Source organism: Panthera pardus, unplaced genomic scaffold, assembly GCF_024362965.1.
Source record: "Panthera pardus isolate Hobbes unplaced genomic scaffold, ASM2436296v1 HiC_scaffold_8, whole genome shotgun sequence".
Lineage (NCBI taxonomy): Eukaryota > Metazoa > Chordata > Mammalia > Carnivora > Felidae > Panthera > Panthera pardus.
The window spans coordinates 18,102,089-18,120,751 of record NW_026527013.1 but is presented as its reverse complement, the minus strand read 5'-3'; the positions used below and the strand labels follow the sequence as shown (position 1 = coordinate 18,120,751).

The 18,663-nt window shown below is 38.7% G+C and overlaps 1 protein-coding gene across 1 annotated transcript in view; it reads left to right on the top strand.

Moving 5' to 3' along the window:
* PRKAR2A (protein kinase cAMP-dependent type II regulatory subunit alpha) overlaps positions 1–18,663 on the top strand; it is a 111,667-nt gene that overhangs the window by 55,732 nt on the left and 37,272 nt on the right. The window contains exons 2-4 of the mRNA XM_019416755.2: positions 3,494–3,529; positions 15,483–15,535; positions 18,201–18,284. Coding sequence (XP_019272300.1) covers positions 3,494–3,529; positions 15,483–15,535; positions 18,201–18,284 — 173 coding nt within the window. The remainder of the gene's footprint in view (positions 1–3,493; positions 3,530–15,482; positions 15,536–18,200; positions 18,285–18,663) is intronic.

Sequence of the window (18,663 nt, the reverse complement as noted above, 5' to 3'; positions counted from 1 at the left end):
CCCCTATTTGTTACAGATTGTTGGGATTTTTCTATTCCTTTTGTGTAAGTTTTGGAAGTTTGTGTATTTCTAGAAATTTGTCTATTTCCTCTATTTCATCTAGGTTATTCAGTTTGTTGGCATACTATTTTCAGAGTATCATAATCCTTTTTATTTCTGTGTATTCCATTGTAGTATCCCCACTTTAATTTTAGTAATTTAACTCTTCTTTTTTCTTAGCCAGTCTAAGTCAATCAGCAGCTTATTGATTTTGTTGATCTTTTCAAAGAATCAACTTTCAGTTTCACTGATTTTTTTTCCCTATGCTTTATTTTAGTTTCTCTCCACTCTGAATTTCCTTATTTCTGCTGCTTTAGGGTTCAGTTTGCCCTTTTTTCCCCTACTTCCTTAAGGTATACAATTAGCTTATTAATTTGAGATTTTTCTTCTTTTTCTTTTTTTCTTTTTTAAAATTTTAAAAAAATGTTTATTTATTTTTGAGAGAGAGAGAGAGGGAGACAGAGTGCAAGCGGGGGAGGGCAGAGAGAGAGGGAGACACAGAATCCGAAGCAGGCTCCAGGCTCCGAGCTGTCAGCACAGAGCCCGACGCAGGGCTCGAACCCACAAACCGTGAGATCATGACCTGAGCTGAAGTTGGACACTCAACCGACTGAGCCACCCAGGCACTCCTCTTCTTTTTGAACATAAGCATTTGTAGCTACAAATTTCCCTCTTTGCACTTTTAGTACACCCTTAAGTTTTAGTATATTGTTTTTGTTTTCATTTATCTCCAGATATTTTCTGATTTTCCTTGTGATTTATATCTGTACATTTACATCAGTATTATTGTAGTAAGTTGTTGGTAGTGATGTTTTACAATTTCCAGCACTTTTAGATGTTATGTACCCAGAGAAGTTACCTCACATCATAGTTTTTAAAAATTTCAATGTGTTATTTTTTTTCCTAGAAATTCCAAATTTTTTTCAATCCTCCTTGCTTTGTTTTGGTTGTATCTTATTCCTTTATTTATGCTTTGATTCCCATTTTTGTCTTTGTTTTAAACATTCTGTTCTGATTATAGTTCCATAATTTTAATATCTAATCCTTTTTTGATATACTCCCTGATAGCACCCATGCTAAATTGTTTCATTGTATGTTTTATAATTTTAGGTTATATACTGATGTTTAGTGGGGTTTTAATTATGGAAGTCCCATGAGGCCTGGATTGAGAGTGTAAGCTCTTACACATTTCATCTAATCTATTTGAGTGACAGGAACGTGTGTTTTAAGTGATTGAAGGAAACTCTCCCACACAACTCAAGCTAGAGTGCATGTTTCATGAAACCAGGAGTCTTTGTTTTAATCTACTACTGTCTCCCAAATTGTCTACTAACAGTGCTTGTCATGTACTAGGTACCCTACCTATATCTGTTGAACTGAATTTACCATCTTTCTTTGCTGGTGGGTGCATTAATTTTGACAAATCCACAGTTTCACTGAGGAAGTGGGAAAGGACTATCATAGGTACTTTCTATCAATAATGGCTCGGGTTTTCTTTTGAAATTTTACCTGTTTGTTCCAATAACATAACTTTTACCCCAAGCTATACAAAAAGATAATTCTTGTTCTGTTGTGGTGAATAAGCATTTGTCTCCTTCCTGAGTCTATTTTTGTTGAGGCCTCATATTAGTTGAGTTTGGCTCTCTGAGCCACCTTCAATTTATTTTTCACTAATCTTCAAATTTCTCCTTTTATGGAGGGTGAGAAGGGATATTTACATAATTTTTTAAATTACGATAATCAGATTAAGCTCTGAAAGTTAAAAAAAAAACAAAACAACCCACCTTGGGGAACTTGGGTGGCTCGGTTGGTAAAGCATGTGACTCTTGATCTTGGGGTCATGAGTTCTAGCCCCACATTGGGTGGAGTTTCCTTTAAAAAAAATCTTTAAAAAAAAACCCTACATTATTCAAATGATATAGTTTAGTACTGAGAATTTAGATAACCACCAAACATAAGGAATGATAGGTAAAAAACAGGAAAAATTAGCAAAGAGAAAATTTATGTTTATTTTTCAACCTAAAGACATGTGGTACATTTTTCTGATTAATACACTGACCATGGGCAGGAGAAAACCTACCCGTATTGAATGAGAATATAACTTAACAGCTAATTTCTTTTTCACTTTAGTGTAAAACTTATTAAATTGTTTTAAAATGAAATTTATGTCCATCAACTGATGAATGGATAAAGAAATCGTGGTTTATATACACAATGGAATACTACGTGGCAATGAGAAAAAATGAAATATGGCCTTTTGTAGCAACGTGGATGGAACTGGAGAGTGTGATGCTAAGTGAAATAAGCCATACAGAGAAAGACAGATACCATATGGTTTCACTCTTATGTGGATCCTGAGAAACATAACAGAAACCCATGGGGGAGGGGAAGGAAAAAAAAAAAAAAGGTTAGAGAGGGAGAGAGCCAAAGCATAAGAGGCTGTTAAAAACTGAGAACAAACTGAGGGTTGATGGGGGGTGGGAGGGAGGGTAGGGTGGGTGATGGGTATTGAGGAGGGCACCTTTTGGGATGAGCACTGGGTGTTGTATGGAAACCAATTTGACAGTAAATTTCATATATTAAAACAAATAAATAAATAAATAAATAAACATTAAAAAAATAAATAAATAAAAAGTAAAATGAAATTTAAATGCTATTATCTGGCAGTCTTGGTATTATCTTTGAAGAATATTAAAGAAGAAAATTTAACTTTTTAATATCATTACCAATAAATTTAATAGACTTTTTAAAATTTTTAACATTTTATTTATTTTTGTGAGACAGAGAGAGAGCATGAGCAGGGGAGGGACAGAGAGAGAGGGAGACACAGAGTCCAAAGCAGGATCCAGGCTCTGAGCTGTCAGCACAGAGCCCGACACGGGGCTTGAACTGATGAACTATGAGATCATGACCTGAGCTGAAGTCAGATGTTTAACCGACTGAGCCACCCAGGTGCCCCAGTAGACTTCTTATTCATTTGATATGATACAAATTATTATTTTTAAGAAAATTTTAAGTTTACTTATTTACTTTGAAAGAGAGAGAGGGAGAGAGAGACAATCCCAAGCCGTCTCCACACGGCCAGTGTGGAGCCAGATGTGGGACTCGAATTCATGAACCATGAGATCATGGCCTGAGCTGAAATCCAGAGTTGGATGCTTAACCGACTGAGCCACCCAGGTGTCCCAATATGATACAAATTAGATGAACATGAATGTAAACAAGTAAATTTGCCACCTTGAGTACATTGAAGTTATAATGAGCTTGTTTTCAAAAAGATAAATTCTTCTTTATATTGCCTTTATATGATCATGTTGAACTACTCTCTGTGGTTGATTATAGAAGAGTATGAATTGACCCAACATTTGGTATTAAAGTGCTTTTAGTTCTATTGTTAAAGGTGGGGTCATGTGACATAATGATGCCTGAATGTTGCTTCTTCTTTGTTTTGCAGTCCCAATTCCTGGCAGATTTGATCGGCGAGTATCAGGTATGTATTCTCTTTCATAACATACTGCCAAAATGCTGTTTTAAGATGGGATTATTTTAAATAAAAATAAACTGATCTTGTAAATAAAAAGATAAGTTAGCAGCATTACAGAACATTATAAAAATTACCTGCAATTCCTCCATTCTGTTTCAAGTTCTGAGTATATATGTACATATTAGTTTGTCTCATTTATGTCATTAGTATTTTTCCATGTTCATAATTATGACTTCTGAAAACTACTTTTTTTGTCAACACTTGCATATAGCTCATTGCAACAAGTGTACTTCTTAGTCCGTATCACCTGTTTAACCCATCCCCCCACCCACTTACCCTCTGGTAATCATAAGTTTGTTCTCTATGGTTAAGAGTCTGTTTCTTGGTTTGCCTCCCTCTTTCTCTCTCTTTTTTTTTTTTTTAACAACGCTTTGCTCATTTGTTTTGTTAAATTCCACATGTTAAATTCCAATGTAAGTGAATTCATATGCTTCTTAGTCTTTCTGTGACTGACTTATTTCACTTAGCTCCATCCATGTCATTGCAAATGGGAAGATTCCATTCTTTTTTATGGTTGAGTAATATTCCATTGTATATAAACACCTCATCTTCTTTATCCATTCATCAATTGATGGACACTTGGGCCATTCACATAATTTCGCTATTGTAGATAATGCTGCTATAAACATTGGGGTGCATGTATCCCTATGAATTAGTATTTTTTTAAAAAAAATTTTTAACACTTATTTGAGAGGCAGAGCACAAGTGGGGCGGAGGAAGAGAGATGAATTAGTATTTTTGTATTCTTTGGGTAAATACCTAGTGGTGTGGTTGCTGGATTCTAGGGTAGTCCTGTTTTTAATTTATTTTTTTATTTTTTTATTTAAAAAAAATTTTTTTTAACGTTTATTTATTTTTGAGACAGAGAGAGACAGAGCATGAACGGGGGAGGGGCAGAGAGAGAGGGAGACACAGAATCGGAAACAGGCTCCAGGCTCTGAGCCATCAGCCCAGGGCCCGACACGGGGCTCGAACTCACGGACCGCGAGATCGTGACCTGAGCTGAAGTCGGACGCTTAACCGACTGAGCCACCCAGGCGCCCCAATTTTTTTTTTTTTAATGTTTATTTTTGAGAGAGAGAGAGAGAGAGAGACAGAGTGTGATCTGGGGAGGAACAGAGAGCAAAAGGGAGACAAAGAGTATGAAGCAGGCTCCAGGCTTTGAGCTGTCAGCACAGACTCATGGACCTCAAGATCATCATGACCTGAGCTGAAGTCGGGCGCCTAACCAACTGAGCCACCCAGGCGCGCCTATTTTTAACTTTTTGAGGAACTTCCATACTGTGTTCCAGAGTGGCTGCACCATTCTCATTCCCATCAACAATGCAAGAGGGCTCCCCTTTCTCTATATCCTTGCCAACGCCTTTTGTTTCTTGTGTTGTTGATTTTAGCCATTCTGACAGGTGTGAGGTGATACATCATTGTAGTTTTGATTTGTATTTCCCTGATGATAAACGATATTGAGCATCTTTTCATGTGTCTGTTGGCCATCTGGATGTCTTCTTTGGGAAAATGTCTATTCATAAAAACTACTTTCTGTATTGCTATTTCTCTGGTATTCTAGATTATGCTGTATTAACTTCTTGCATACACTGTTGAACCACTAAAATTATTTCCTCAGTTATAGTGCTGAGTAGCACTCTCTGGTCGGAGACTTGAGCATTGCCTGGATTTTTCTGTGTATTGCTTTCCAGAGGCATTCTACAGAATAGACTGCAGGGAGAAAGAACACCCTACAAAGGCCTCTCTTCTGCCACTGTCTCACTGATATAGGTGGTGCCTACTACTTTAATTTAGATGTAAAATAGTACCTCAGATTGTTTTATTTGGCACTCCTTTGATTATTAACAAAAATGAGTGTTTTCCAAATATGAGAAATGTTTTATTTTCTCCTATGGGACTAGTTTGGTAGTATTTTTCTCTTTTATCTATTATGATCGCGATTATTTTTTTGTAAGTTTGAGCAAATTTCTGTCATCATTTTTAACCTTTTGAAAGTTTCAATGCAACGTTTTCCAAGTTGGTTGTGCTGCTTATTTTAATTTTGCTATTTTTTATTGACTTGAATTTTAATATGTGACTGGTACCATGAACACTGCCTAGCACATAGCAAGCACTCACTAAATATTTATTGAATATATATATCTTCTTTTTTTTTCGTGATTTCTCTGAAGCTAAGAAGAGTCCTCCTTTTTTTTACAGAACTGATAAATATATTTTCTGCAAGTTTCCTCATAAGTAAAATGTTTGAGTTTTGGATACATTTAGAGTTTCTATGATTGTATAGTAGGGAGGTTAATGTGTTTTAGAATTACTATGTGAGCTGTATGTATCACATCATTTTTTTTTTTTAATGTTTATTTTTGAGAGAGAGACAGAGTGCAAGTTGGGGGAAGGGCAGAGAGAGAGAGACAGAGAGAGAGAGATGCAGAATCTGAAGCAGGCTCCAGGCTCTGAGATGTCTACACAGAGCCTGACACAGGGCTCCAACTCCTGAACTGTGGGATTATGACCTGAGCCAAAGGCGGATGCTTAACTGACTGAGCCACCTAGGTGTTCCTCATTCTTTTTTTTTTTTTAATGTTTATTTATTTATTTTGAGAAAGAAAGAGAGTGTGTATGCTCACATTTGAGCGGGGCAGGGCAGAGAAAGAAAGAGAGAGAGAGAGAGAGTTAGAGAGAATCCCAAGCAGGTTCTGTGCTGTCAGCACAGAGCCTGACTTGGGGCTCATTTTCACAGACCCTGAGATCATGACCTGAGCCTAAGTCAAGAGTCAGACGCTCAACCAACTGAGCCCCCCAGGCACCCCTCACATCATTCTTTTATATCTCTTCATTCTTGGGAAGGTTTCTTGATTTTAAACTATCATATGACCTAATTTCTAGTAACACTTGGAATCCCTTTTCTATCCCTCCATCCTTTTCTTTGAGAAAATCTGCTCATTTATGTTTCAGAAAGCCTTTGGTAAGTTGTACACCAAAGTCTGTTGAAAGGAGATAGAAAAAAATATGTTCTTATGTGTAGAGAGACAGCTACAGAGAAGAAATAGAGTGGCAGTTAAGGTTGGTGTGAGATCTATATGCACTATTATCTCCCATTTCTGTTTATCCTTGCCCTATACCCCTTTTTCCCCAGACAATTAGTGACATCTCTTGACATGTGTAAGACAGATCTCGGAGATGAGAGAGTACAGTGACATCTTCTGCAGAGGTCACAGGTGGTGTTAGTTCATGAATTGCTGCTTGGGCTTTCTGTCAGTGTTGTTTAGGCCTTGAACTCTGTGGAGAACTCAGACAAGTACATGATATCATCCCTCCTCCGTAGAGGTTACAGTCTTATTGAAGATTTAAAACTTTTAATTTTTTTATTTTTTTATTTTTATTTTTTTAATGTTTATTTATTTTTGAGACAGAGAGAGACAGAGCATGAACGGGGGAGGGTCAGAGAGAAAGAGACACAGAATCTGAAGCAGGCTCCAGGCTCTGAGCTGTCAGCACAGAGCCCGACACGGGGCTCAAACTCACGGACCGCGAGATCATGACCTGAGCCAAAGTCGGCCGCTTAACCGACTGAGCCACCCAGGCGCCCCTAAAACTTTTTAATATTGGGGCACCTGGGTGGCTCAGTTGGTTAAGCGACCAACTTCAGCTCGGGTCATGTTCTCGCAGTTTGTGAGTTCGAGCCCCGCATCGGGCTCTGTGCTGACAGCTCAGAGCCTGGAGCCTACTTCAGATTCTGTGTTTCCCCCTCCCTCTACCCCTCCCCTGCTCATGCTCTGTGTCTCTCTGTGTCTCAATAATAAATAAACGTTAAAAAAAAATTAAAAAAACTTTTTAATATTATTCAAATGTTAAGTGAAAGTAAAAGATTCTTAGAAGAATCAAAATGATTATGCAGGGAGAGAAAATAGCCTGTAGGAATAACTAACATTTTTTTAGTGCAGACTGTGTGGTAGGTGCACATTTTAAGATCTCTCTAATTGCCTTCCTTATGTCCTTGAACATAATCCTCATATTAGTACTATGAGGTACACGCCATGATTATCCCCAGTGGACAGATGCAGAAACTGAGGACAAAGCAGAGGTTAAGTCACTCGAACAGCCAAGGTGATAATGTGCCCAAAGGTAGCACTGTCCTGAGTACTTTCTATCTCTAAGAACCCTTCCTTGTACCCTCTGACCCTCTCAGTCAGTTTTCTTCTAAATCCCCTAAAATCTCAGCCTGTTTTTGGAGTGTATTATTTTCCTGATCTAGCTGAAGCTTGGCTTGCCCTACAGGCTTCTCAGATGATGGTTCTTCTCTTCCATTTTCCTTGTAACATTGATGATAGATGGGTGAATGTTTCTGTTGTTCCTTATTGCTTCCAAACCATTCTCTCTCCCTCCTCCCTAAAACCCTCGCCTTCAAACCTCACGTTATTATATTCTGTCAGTCACTTCTCTTCCTTGTTTTAGTTATCTAATAATCCACGGGCTGTTTCTTCTTATTTCCATCTAGATAATTCTTCAAATCTTGCCCTCCATTTCTTCACCTCTTGTCTTCCACCCTACTTCAACCACTCACCCCCGTGGTCATACTCTGGAACGACAGGCATCACAACTCATACTCAGCGATCCCAGTCTCCCGCTGCCTGATGTTGCCTGGGCTCTTTTGCTGCCCTGCTCCACCGCTGACAACTTGATCTTGCTTCATTTTTACTGTTCCTCACTTCCTCTTTTACTAACCTTAAATTCCTTGCTCAGTGATTATAACCACTCTGTGGCACATATCCTCAGTTTCCTTTTTCTTTTTTCCTTGCTTGTCTAAAACACATTCTGGTTAATCCCAACTGTCCTCTTAGGCTGTATGTGCACCACAGCTGTACTTGATTGAGGGAAAATACACAGGCCCGTTGGCTGACCTTACTTTGAGCACCTGATCATTAACTTCTAGTAGGCTTTAGATGCCAGCATTCATACTGTGTCTCCATACTTCTTTCACTCTGCTCTCCTAGATAAGCGTTTCTTACCTTCTCTCTCCCCAAACCGGTACCTCGTCCCAAATTCTCATTCCTGGCAGATGATTTTGTTCTCTTAACCAAGGAAATAAAAGCAACAGAAGATAGTTTCCATAGACTCCTACCACATCTATCCTTCCTTACTTGCATTTGAGTCCAGTGTCCACCTATACATTAGATCTCATCCCTTCATCCTTCCAGCAGTTACTGCCTTTCTCCTGCATAATCTGCATCCTTCAACTGGATTATTATTCTCAGCAAAAAAATGTAGCATTGACTTCCCTTTCGTAAAAAATAAAATACGACTTTTTTAAACCACTCTTTACTCTCCAGCCACCACTTTTTTTGTCTCTCTATCTTTATAGCAGATTCCTTGAAGGAGTTGTCCATATTTGCTGTATCTAGTTTTTCTTCTTCTATTCTCTCTTGAGGCCAGTCTAATCAGACTTTTGCTCCCAAATCTCCTCAAAACCATCTTTGTGGATTATTTATATCCTTTAGACTGTCACTTGAAAGACTTCTTCTCACTTAGGTCTTTAGTAAGGTTCAGTACACACACACACACACACACCCTATCTCCCTTACTTTATTTTCTCCTTACTGTTCCTCTCCTTCTCTCTCTCTCTCTCTCTCTCTCTCTCTCTCATTTATCCTCTTATCTAGCTCCCTATGCCAGAAGGTAAGCTCCAATCAGAGAATTTTTGTCTGTTTTGTTCATTGATGCATATAGTTAACACTTAGAACAATGTCAGTAAATGTGGATGGATGGATAGAAGGAAGGAACAAAAGAACAGGTTAGAAATCCAGAGGAGAGGGGCACCTGGGTGGCTCAGTCGGTTGGGCGTCTGACTTCGGCTCAGGTCATGATCTCACAGCTGTGGGTTTGAGCCCCACGTCGGGCTCTGTGCTGACAGCTCAGAGCCTGGAGCCTGCTTCACATTCTGTGTCTCCATCCCTCTCTGGCCCTCCCCTGCTCACACTCTGTCTCTCTCTTTCTCTCTCAAAAAGTAAATAAACATAAAAAATTAAAAAAAAAAAAAAAAAAAAAAAAGGAAAAAAGAAATCCGGAGGAGAAATTACTGTGGGCAGAAAAAAAATCAAGAGACACTTCTTTGAAGGAGGCAGAAATTGCACTGGAAGTTGTAAAACATGGCTACTGTGTGGCTAGTACCAAGAAGGATGCATTCTAGGTAAAAGGATGTCTTAAGACTCAAAGGGGGATGAACTAGCTCTTGCTGCTCTGGCTGTAGGTGAGGAGATAAAAGAAGTTTGGCAAGAGAGGTAGGGAATGGGGCTCCTTATGTGATCCATAGAGTTTAGCAATAACTAGTTGTGTGAAGACATGTGCTGTGTCAGAGATTGCAGAAGACTTCCAACGATAACTCAGTGTGTCTGACCGAATAATAATTTGGAATGTAAAGCAGCATAAAGAGACCTAGCAGTTATTGAGTATGTCCTGTGAGCCCAGCCCTGTGTTTTAAATATCTCCTCCTATTATTAACCTTTTACATGGTTTTAGTATCATTATCCCATCTCCTCTTACCACTGAAGAGACAGACCAAAGATCTAGGATATAGGGAAATAGTGAATAGTGGTGGGTAGGGCCAAGCTCAGACCCCAGTTCATGTTCAGAGGTGAGCTCTTTCCCTGCTTGACGCTGCCTCTCCATTGCAAAGCATTTGGGATTGAAAGCTATGCCTTCCAAGTTTAAGTTCTAGCAGTCCTTTTACATCATGTGATAAATTCATCAAATGAAAAGAGTTCATAAATTCTTTAAAAGCGGCTTTCTTGAAATAGTCCTAAAGTAGTATTAACTGTCTTTGAGTTTGAAATGTTAGTCTGATTCTGTTAATTAAAATATGTCATCCCCAGAAAACCCTTTCATTTATTAAACACATGTTGAAGCTTCCAAGCATTTTAATCAGAAATTTGTGTGTTGGCATCATGCCACGTTTAGGCAGGGAGCATCTGATGAACGTGCCCAGTCAGTAGAGTCTGCTGAGAATCTGGTGCCATGGTAGTCACTCATGTCTGTGTGATAGGTGCTTTTCCTTCACCAGGTGTCTCTGCCTTTTCAGGCTTACGTACTTACAGTGGAATACTGATTTTTGTCTTAATATCCTTTCACAGTATTCAGGATTTTTTCCACCAATAGCTATCTTCAGCTGAAATATCACCAAGCATTACTTAAGATAACTTACAAATCCAGTGTTAAGTACTGAATTGTGTCCCCCTCAAATTCTTATGTTGAAGCCTAACCCCCCAGTATGACTGTATGTGGAAATAGGGCCTTTGAAAAAAAAGAGGCAGTTAAGGTTAAGTAAGGTGTTAAGGGTGGAGTCCTAATCCAGTAGGACTGATTTCCTTATAAGAAGAGGAAGTAGGGTGGCTATTTTTGGTTACGCATCTGACTCTTGATCTTAGCTCATGTCTTGATCTCAGGGTCTGAGTTGGAGCCCTTAGTTGGGCATGGAGCCTACTTAAAAAAAAAAAAAAGAGAGAGAGAGAGAGAGAGAGAGAGAGAGAGGAAAAGACACCATGAGTGCACCATAGAGTCAAAGGACCATGTGAGGACTCAGCAAGAAGGCAGCCATCCACAAGCCAAGTGAAGAGGCCCCAGGAGAAAAACAATGTGCCAATACCTTGATCTTGAACTTCCATCCTTCATAACTGTGAGGAAATAGATTTCTGTTCTTTAAGCCACTCAGACTGGTATTTTGTAATGGCAGCCCAAGCTGACTAATACGCACAGGCTGAATTAATTCTTCATGGGAGCTCGCAGGACAGCATAGGGTCTCAGGCTGTGACCAGGATCCGGCTCATTTCTTTGTAGAAATGAAAGGGTTTTCTTTCACCAGCACATTTAATGATTCACCTTTCTGGAGGCACCTGGCTAGCTCAGTCAGTAGAGCGTGTGACTTTTTGATCTCAGGGTCATAAGTCCAAGCCCCACAGTGGGACTAGAGATTACTTAAAAGTAAAATATTTTAAAAAATGATTCACATTCTGGATGAAGGAAGCATCAGTTAAAATTTGGAAGAAGAAATTGTGCTGGATAGTCTCTGGTCACTTTGTACAGTTTCATGTTGCTAACCAGTGACATCTGCTGGAGAACTGTGGCAAAACAAATTCCCGTGAACAAGGGATTGTAGTACTCTTTCAGTCTTCATTTTCAGTAGGTCTTGAGCATCTCATGACACTCAGTGTAGTTCTTGAGGCTTCAGAGGGGATCACACAGACTCTGGGCTTCTCCCAGGTCACTTGTGCACTGAAACAAGCTCCCTGATGTGTATAAACACAAGGGGCAACAATCACATAGACACTTAAAAATGGATTCTTTATATAGAAGATGAGAAAAATGATCTGGGATCAAGACCAGGAAGAAGTAGAGAGGTTGGGTGGAAACAGGGAAAAGGCAAAGGGAGGTAAGTCTGAAGTTCAAAAGAAAAGGGAAAAAATTCAAAACCAGTTTTGAAAAATAAAAGCATAATACTTTTCCACAAATTGAAACATTAATAATTTTACTGGGAATAACTACTTTTGTTTAAATCATACTTCTGTACCTTAAGACTTTAAAACTGTAACATTTGCTGCATCACTTACGTTAATGTCTAAAAATATAAAAGTAAGCTAAGTTGCTGAAGTACTTCCCTTCAAAATCAGAGGAAAAGCAAGCCTGGAAATAGGCTAGTCCAAGACTGTATCATTATCAGTAAAATGCTGCCAGTCTCCTCATTGAAGGCTTACTATTTTAAACTTTTTAAATGAAAATTTTCATACATATGCAGAAATAGAGAAAGTTTGTATAGTAATACCTATGTACCCATCTGTCTCCAAATTGAAAGTTTTTAAATGCATTTTTCTAAGAAGACATTTTGAGTTCCCGGACCAAGGAATTGGAATAGATCGAATAAAGATCAGATATGAGAATATTTCTGAAGTAGAATTTGATATATTCATTGGATAAAAGGTGAACGAAGGAAGCCCTGATAAGTTACAGATTTCTAGTTTAGAAAACTGAGCTGTTAATGACAACATTAATCAAGAGCACAGAGAACCAAGAGGCTTGCAGTTTAACATGGTGTCTGCCCTCAGTGCAGCTTCCTCAGATTTCCTACTGAGATACCTGTGAAGAAGCAAAAAGTGGCAGCAGTAGCATCTAGGAACTCAGGAAGCTGTGTGTCTTAATCTTTAGGACAGATCTGAGATAGATGTACACACTGACCTCATCTTGTGGAATCAGGAATGGCTGGGAAAAGGCATTTATCTACCTCCCATTGTCGCTTACCTGGCTCAGCTACCCAAAGCCTCTGCCAGCTAGGAACTCAGGAGACCTCCCTGCAGAGCATCACTTGATGCTGTTTTAGGGACTAGAATGGTATTTGTCCTCTTACTCCCTTCTAACTCCCTGATTTTTCTCTGTGTAAGGATATTGGGTCCCTGTTGGACAGGCAGAATATTGATGGCATTACAGTACAAGAGGTGTGGTCCACACTAGAGTACTATAGGCCAGGCAGGGAAGGGAGTCCTGTCTATTGGACATACCATTTCTCAGGTATTCCATGAGTTCAGAGAATCAATGGGAAGGGAAAGCTGGGATGCAGCTAGACCAAGGCTGCAGTGAGTAAATGTGTTTAAGAAACCACGAGTTAAATTTAGAGCAGTGTCACTTTGTCCCCTAGTTGTTAGCATTGAGTATAGGGACCAAGAACCATTTGGATTCCTTGCATGCTAATTTCCTGGTTTGTTCTTCTCTTGTTTCCCTTTGGAAAAATAGATAAGTAAAAAAACATTTTGTGTATATATTCATATTTACATATTTATTTCTCCCCATTCTTAGCTCTCCTTTCTCATAGAAGTCCTTTCTTATGGAAGGCATAGCATACTATATATATTCCTCACCTTGCTTTTTTCCCCTAGAACTCATTATTAGCCCATGGAGATCTTCCTTATTCTTTCTTTTTTCTTTTCTTTTTTTTTCTCCTTTTTTTCTTTTCTTTTCTTTTCTTTTCCTTTTCTTTTCTTTTCTTTTCTTTTCTTTTCTTTTCTTTTCTTTTCTTTCTTTTTCTTTCAGAGAGAGAGAGAGAGAGAGAGAGCCATTAGGTGTGGGGAGGAGGGGGAGAGGGAGAGAGAGAGAGAATCTGAAGCAGACTCCACACCCAGCAGAGAGCCCAACAGAGAGCCAGACGATGTGCGGGCTTGACTCAGGACCCTGAGATCATGACCTGAGCTGAAATCAAGAGTTGGATGCTTAACTGACTGAGCCACCCAGGTGCCCCCCTCATTCTTCCTTATAGCTGTATTATTCAAATAGGTAGTTATACCATTTCTGATATTTTGCTATTATAAACAAATGTTCAGTGAATATTTTCTAAATCTTTGAATTGCAATAAAGACAAGTCTTGCAGGAAGCCGGCACAAACACAGGTTACCTATTAAAAAAAATCAAGTTGGGGGGCGCCTGGGTGGCTTAGTCGGTTGAGCGTCCAACTTCGGCTCAGGTCATGATCTCACGGTCTATGAGTTCAAGCCCTGCGTTGGGCTCTGTGCTGACAGCTCAGAGCCTGGAGCCTGCTTTGGATTCTGTGTCTCCCTCTCTCTCTGCCCCTCCCCTGCTCATGCTCTGTCTCTCTCTCTCTGTCAAAAATAAATAAACATTAAAAAAAATTAAAAAACAAAATCAAGTTGGTTTTTAGATAATATTGTACCCGGAATAGAGACTGATACATAGTATCATGTTTTGTTTGAAATTCATTCTTATTTTTAAAGTCATTCATGTACATGATGATGCTGAGCAATTTTTTTTAATGTTTATTTTTGAGAGAGAGAGTGTGTGCAAGGCAGGGGAGGGGCAAAGAAAGAGGAAGACAGAGGATCTGAAGTGGGCTCTGTGCTGACAGCAGAGAGCCATCGTCAGGTTCCAACTCAACAAACGGTGAGATTATGACCTGAGCTAAAGTCGGACGCTCAACCGACTGAGCCATCCAGGCGCCCCAGTGATGTTGAGCAATTTTAATTGATTCTTTTTGTAATTTATCCGTGTGTGTGTGTGTGTGTGTGTGTGTGTGTGTGTGTGTGTGTGTGTGTGTTTCACAGGTCCTTTATTTTATTTTTTAATTAAAACAATTTTTTTTTATGTTTATTTAGTTTTTGAGAGAGACAGAGCATGAGTGGCTGAGGGGCAGAGAGAAAGGGAGACACAGAGTTGGAAGCAGGTTCCAGGCTCTGAGCTGTTAGCACAGAGTCCAACGTGGGGCTTATTTTTTAATTTAAATCCGAGTTAGTTAACATATGGTGTAATAATGGTTTCAGGAATATAATTTAGTGATTCATCACTTACATATAACACCCAGTGCTCATCCCAACAAGTGCCCTCCTTAGTACCCATCATCCATTTAGGTTTGCCTCCCTCTCTGTTTTTATCTTATTTTTCCTTCCCTTCCCTTATGTTCATCTGTTTTGTTTCTTAAATTCCACATATGAGGGAAATCATATAGTATTTGTGTGTGATAATTCCATAGTATCACATGGATGGATATGTGTTTATGTTGCATATATTGTACTTTGTGGTTTTCCACCCTTGCTTTAAAATTCAGTAAAGATAGCACCTCCTTACTTGTCCTTGCCATTACCATAGGATTTAGTATGTGATACATTTTATCAACTCTCTTCTATTTGGGGCTACCAATCCCTAGGAAGCTGGCATTTTAGCACCTGATAGAATGCCTGGCATTAGTAGGTACTTAATATATTTGTTAATTGAAGAAAAGGCTTTTAAAAATTACTACAGCTTTAGAAAACAGTGAATGAAAGGAAACTATGTTCACCTTCTATTTTTCCCGTAAAAGCTTACATCTGTTTTATTCATTTTTCTCTTTATTTTTTTTCCTCTCCAAATTTAGTCTGTGCTGAGACCTATAACCCTGATGAGGAAGAGGAAGATACTGATCCAAGGGTAAGATACTAATGTAAAGGTATTAGGTAGAATTGTTTTATTCCCCACTCACTCTTCTCCTCCTCTATATGCCAAATCTAATCATACTGATAATTAAAATAAGTACAAATTAAAATCTCAACAAGATGCTATTTTTTTTATTTACCAGATTGGAAAATATTAAGAAGAATGAAAACAAGAGTAGTTGGGGTTGTGGTTAAGAAGGGGTGCCTAGCTGTAGCTGTCAGAGCCTTAACTATAGTCAAGCCAACTGACTCAGCAGTTACCTGAAGGAGAACTCATCCTTAACAAACAGCTGGATCCTTCCTGAGATCCTTCCTGAGGATGTACAAACAGGGATCATTGAGGTGTTGTCATAGTAAAAAATGGAAACAACTTAAATGACCCAAACTAGAGGATTACGAGGGGCTAAATTATGGTACTCAAATCAAGAGATTCTTCAGCCATTGGAAATGATGGTACAGGACCAAGTTTAATGGCATGGAATGTTGTTTATATGAGGTATATTTTCTAAAATAAAAAAATAACTTAAAAAAATATATTTATCTGGGGCCCTTGGTTGGTTCAGTCAGAAGAGAATGCAACTCTTGATCTCGGGGTTGTGAGTTTGAGCCCCGTGTTGGGTGTAGAGATTAGTAAAAAAAGTAAATAAACTTTAAAATACATATGTATACACACACATATATATTTATTTATCTATCCATCTATCCATCTTTGTATTTATTAATACAAAGAATTATCTCTGGAAGGATATATCCCAAATGTTAACAGTGGTTATGGCAGGACTATGGTATACTTTTGGTCTTTTCTTAAAAACTCAGATTTTTAAACTTTTATATAATTACAAAATTATTTTTATAAAATCAAATATGAACCACCATTTTTCAAAGATTGATGTTATAAAATAAGCTTTAATGATCTTTCAAGTGTACCTTAAAATGAGCAGTCCATGAAAGATTTCTGCAGTATTCTAATAATAAAACGCTATTCCCATTGTATGACTATAATAGATATGTAGATTTTGAAAAAATTTATTCTGGCTATTGTAAAAATTTTTGATGACTTTTAAAAGTTAAAACAGTTTTTTTTACTAACTTTTTAATATCACAAATTTAAAATACTTAATACTTTTGACATTTTGTTATTTCTCGTCAGATTAAGCAACATAGTTTTTTTTAGGGTGAAGACAGGACTTAGGTCTCTGAATTATAACAGCTATACTAGGCACTGATTATTTCTTTTTGGTTAAATAAACATTTATTGACTATCAGTAATAATGATAAAAGTTTTTGAGCACCTACTAAATGCCAGGTACTGTTTTAAATACTGCATGTATGAACTTGTTTAATCCTTCCAACAACACTGATTTAGTAGATAACACCACCACCACTACTAAATTGTTGATGTTTGAACTGCAGCATTTATAGCCATTGTTTATTTGCCGTCTCCACTTAGATTTCAGTAGGCAACTCAGACTTAAGGTGAGCTCCTGATCATTTCCCTTTAAACATTTTTCTCCACCCACAGTCTTCCCCCAGCTCAATTTATGGCAGCTCCATCCTCCCAAGAAGGCTCAGGCCCAAAACTTGAGGGTCACCCTCAGCTCCTCTTATTTTTTCATACCTACATTCAGTTTTTCAGAAAATCCAATGGGCTCAGGCTTCAAAACATGTCCAGAATTCCACTACTTCTCAACACCTCCATGGTTACCACCTTGGTCCTAACCACTGCATCTTGGCACTGAAATAATTGCACTAGTTTCCTGGCTTCCACTCTTCCCTCAAGGCTGTTCTGCAGTCAGTAGCCGGTATGAACCTTTAAAAACATGAGTCAGATCTCTTTCACCTCTCAGTCAGAAGCTTCAAATTGCCTCCATTTGGCTAGGGAAGAGTTCTGGTTCTGTGACTTATAATGCCCTCTGTGATTTGGGCATCACTCTCACCCAGCCCCCCAACTTGGTCTCTTCCTGATCTTTCCCCCTCGCTCTGCATCAGTCACACCCATCTCCTGGTTATTTCTCATACATGCTCTTTACCTGCCACAAGGCCTTGTTTTCATTTACTGTTCCTCTGCTTGCAGTGCTCTTCCCACAGAGATGTCCACATGGCTCACTCCCTGAAGTTATCCTCATTTCCTTGAGATCTTTACACAGATGCTACCTTCTCAGTGAGGCCTTATCTGCCTCCTCCACACACACACTTTTTATCACCCTTCTCTACCTTGTTTTTCTCCTTAGCTCTCTTATTTTTCTCCTGTCACTCTCTAACATGTTTTACATATTTATTGGATGAGAGCTGGTGTTTTTATCTGTGTGTTGGCTGTGTCCCCAGAAGTGGAACAGTGCCTGGCACCCAGTAGATGCTTAATATTTGTTGAATGAACAAGTCTATAGCCCTCTGCTTTACAGATGAGGACACTGAGGCTCCCGGGGGGTAACTGACTTGCTGCCAGTTACACAGTCAGTGAGTGGCTCCAGGGTGAGTGCTCTTCACCCCCATCACATTGCCCCTCCATGATCAGGATCCCGCTTGGTATTTGTATAGAATTAAAGTTACAGTAAATGTGCTCTTAATTTTTCCCACTTAAAGAAATGTACTGATGTGTGAATAAAGTCAGATTTTAAATTGGAATAAAAATATTTCCCTGGTTTTATTTGGATTGGCAGGTGATTCATCCTAAAACTGATCAACAGAGATGCAGACTTCAGGAAGCTTGCAAAGATATTCTCCTTTTCAAAAATCTTGATCAGGTAACATTGGTTTTTAAAAATATTTTTGTATTTTGGCTTTTCTCCTATTTGTCATTTAAACAGTTTTTCTGTGGGGGTGCTTGGGTGGCTCAACCAGTTAGGCATCTGACGCTTGATCTCAGGTTGGGTCTTGACCTCAGGGTTGTAAGTTTTGTGCTGGGTGTGGAACCTACTTAAAAAAAAAGTTTTTGTAATCTTAGCCTCAGCCATATGAGGTATAAAACTTTAGATTCATCCTCCTTACAATGTTTGCATTGTGTTGACTTCCATAACTCATCATAAAGAGCTTTTCAGATGACTTCTAGTATTTCTCTGAATTGCTTTGGTACTTCCTCAAAGACAGTATCCTTCAAGGACCATGCTCTTTGGCCATGTTGAA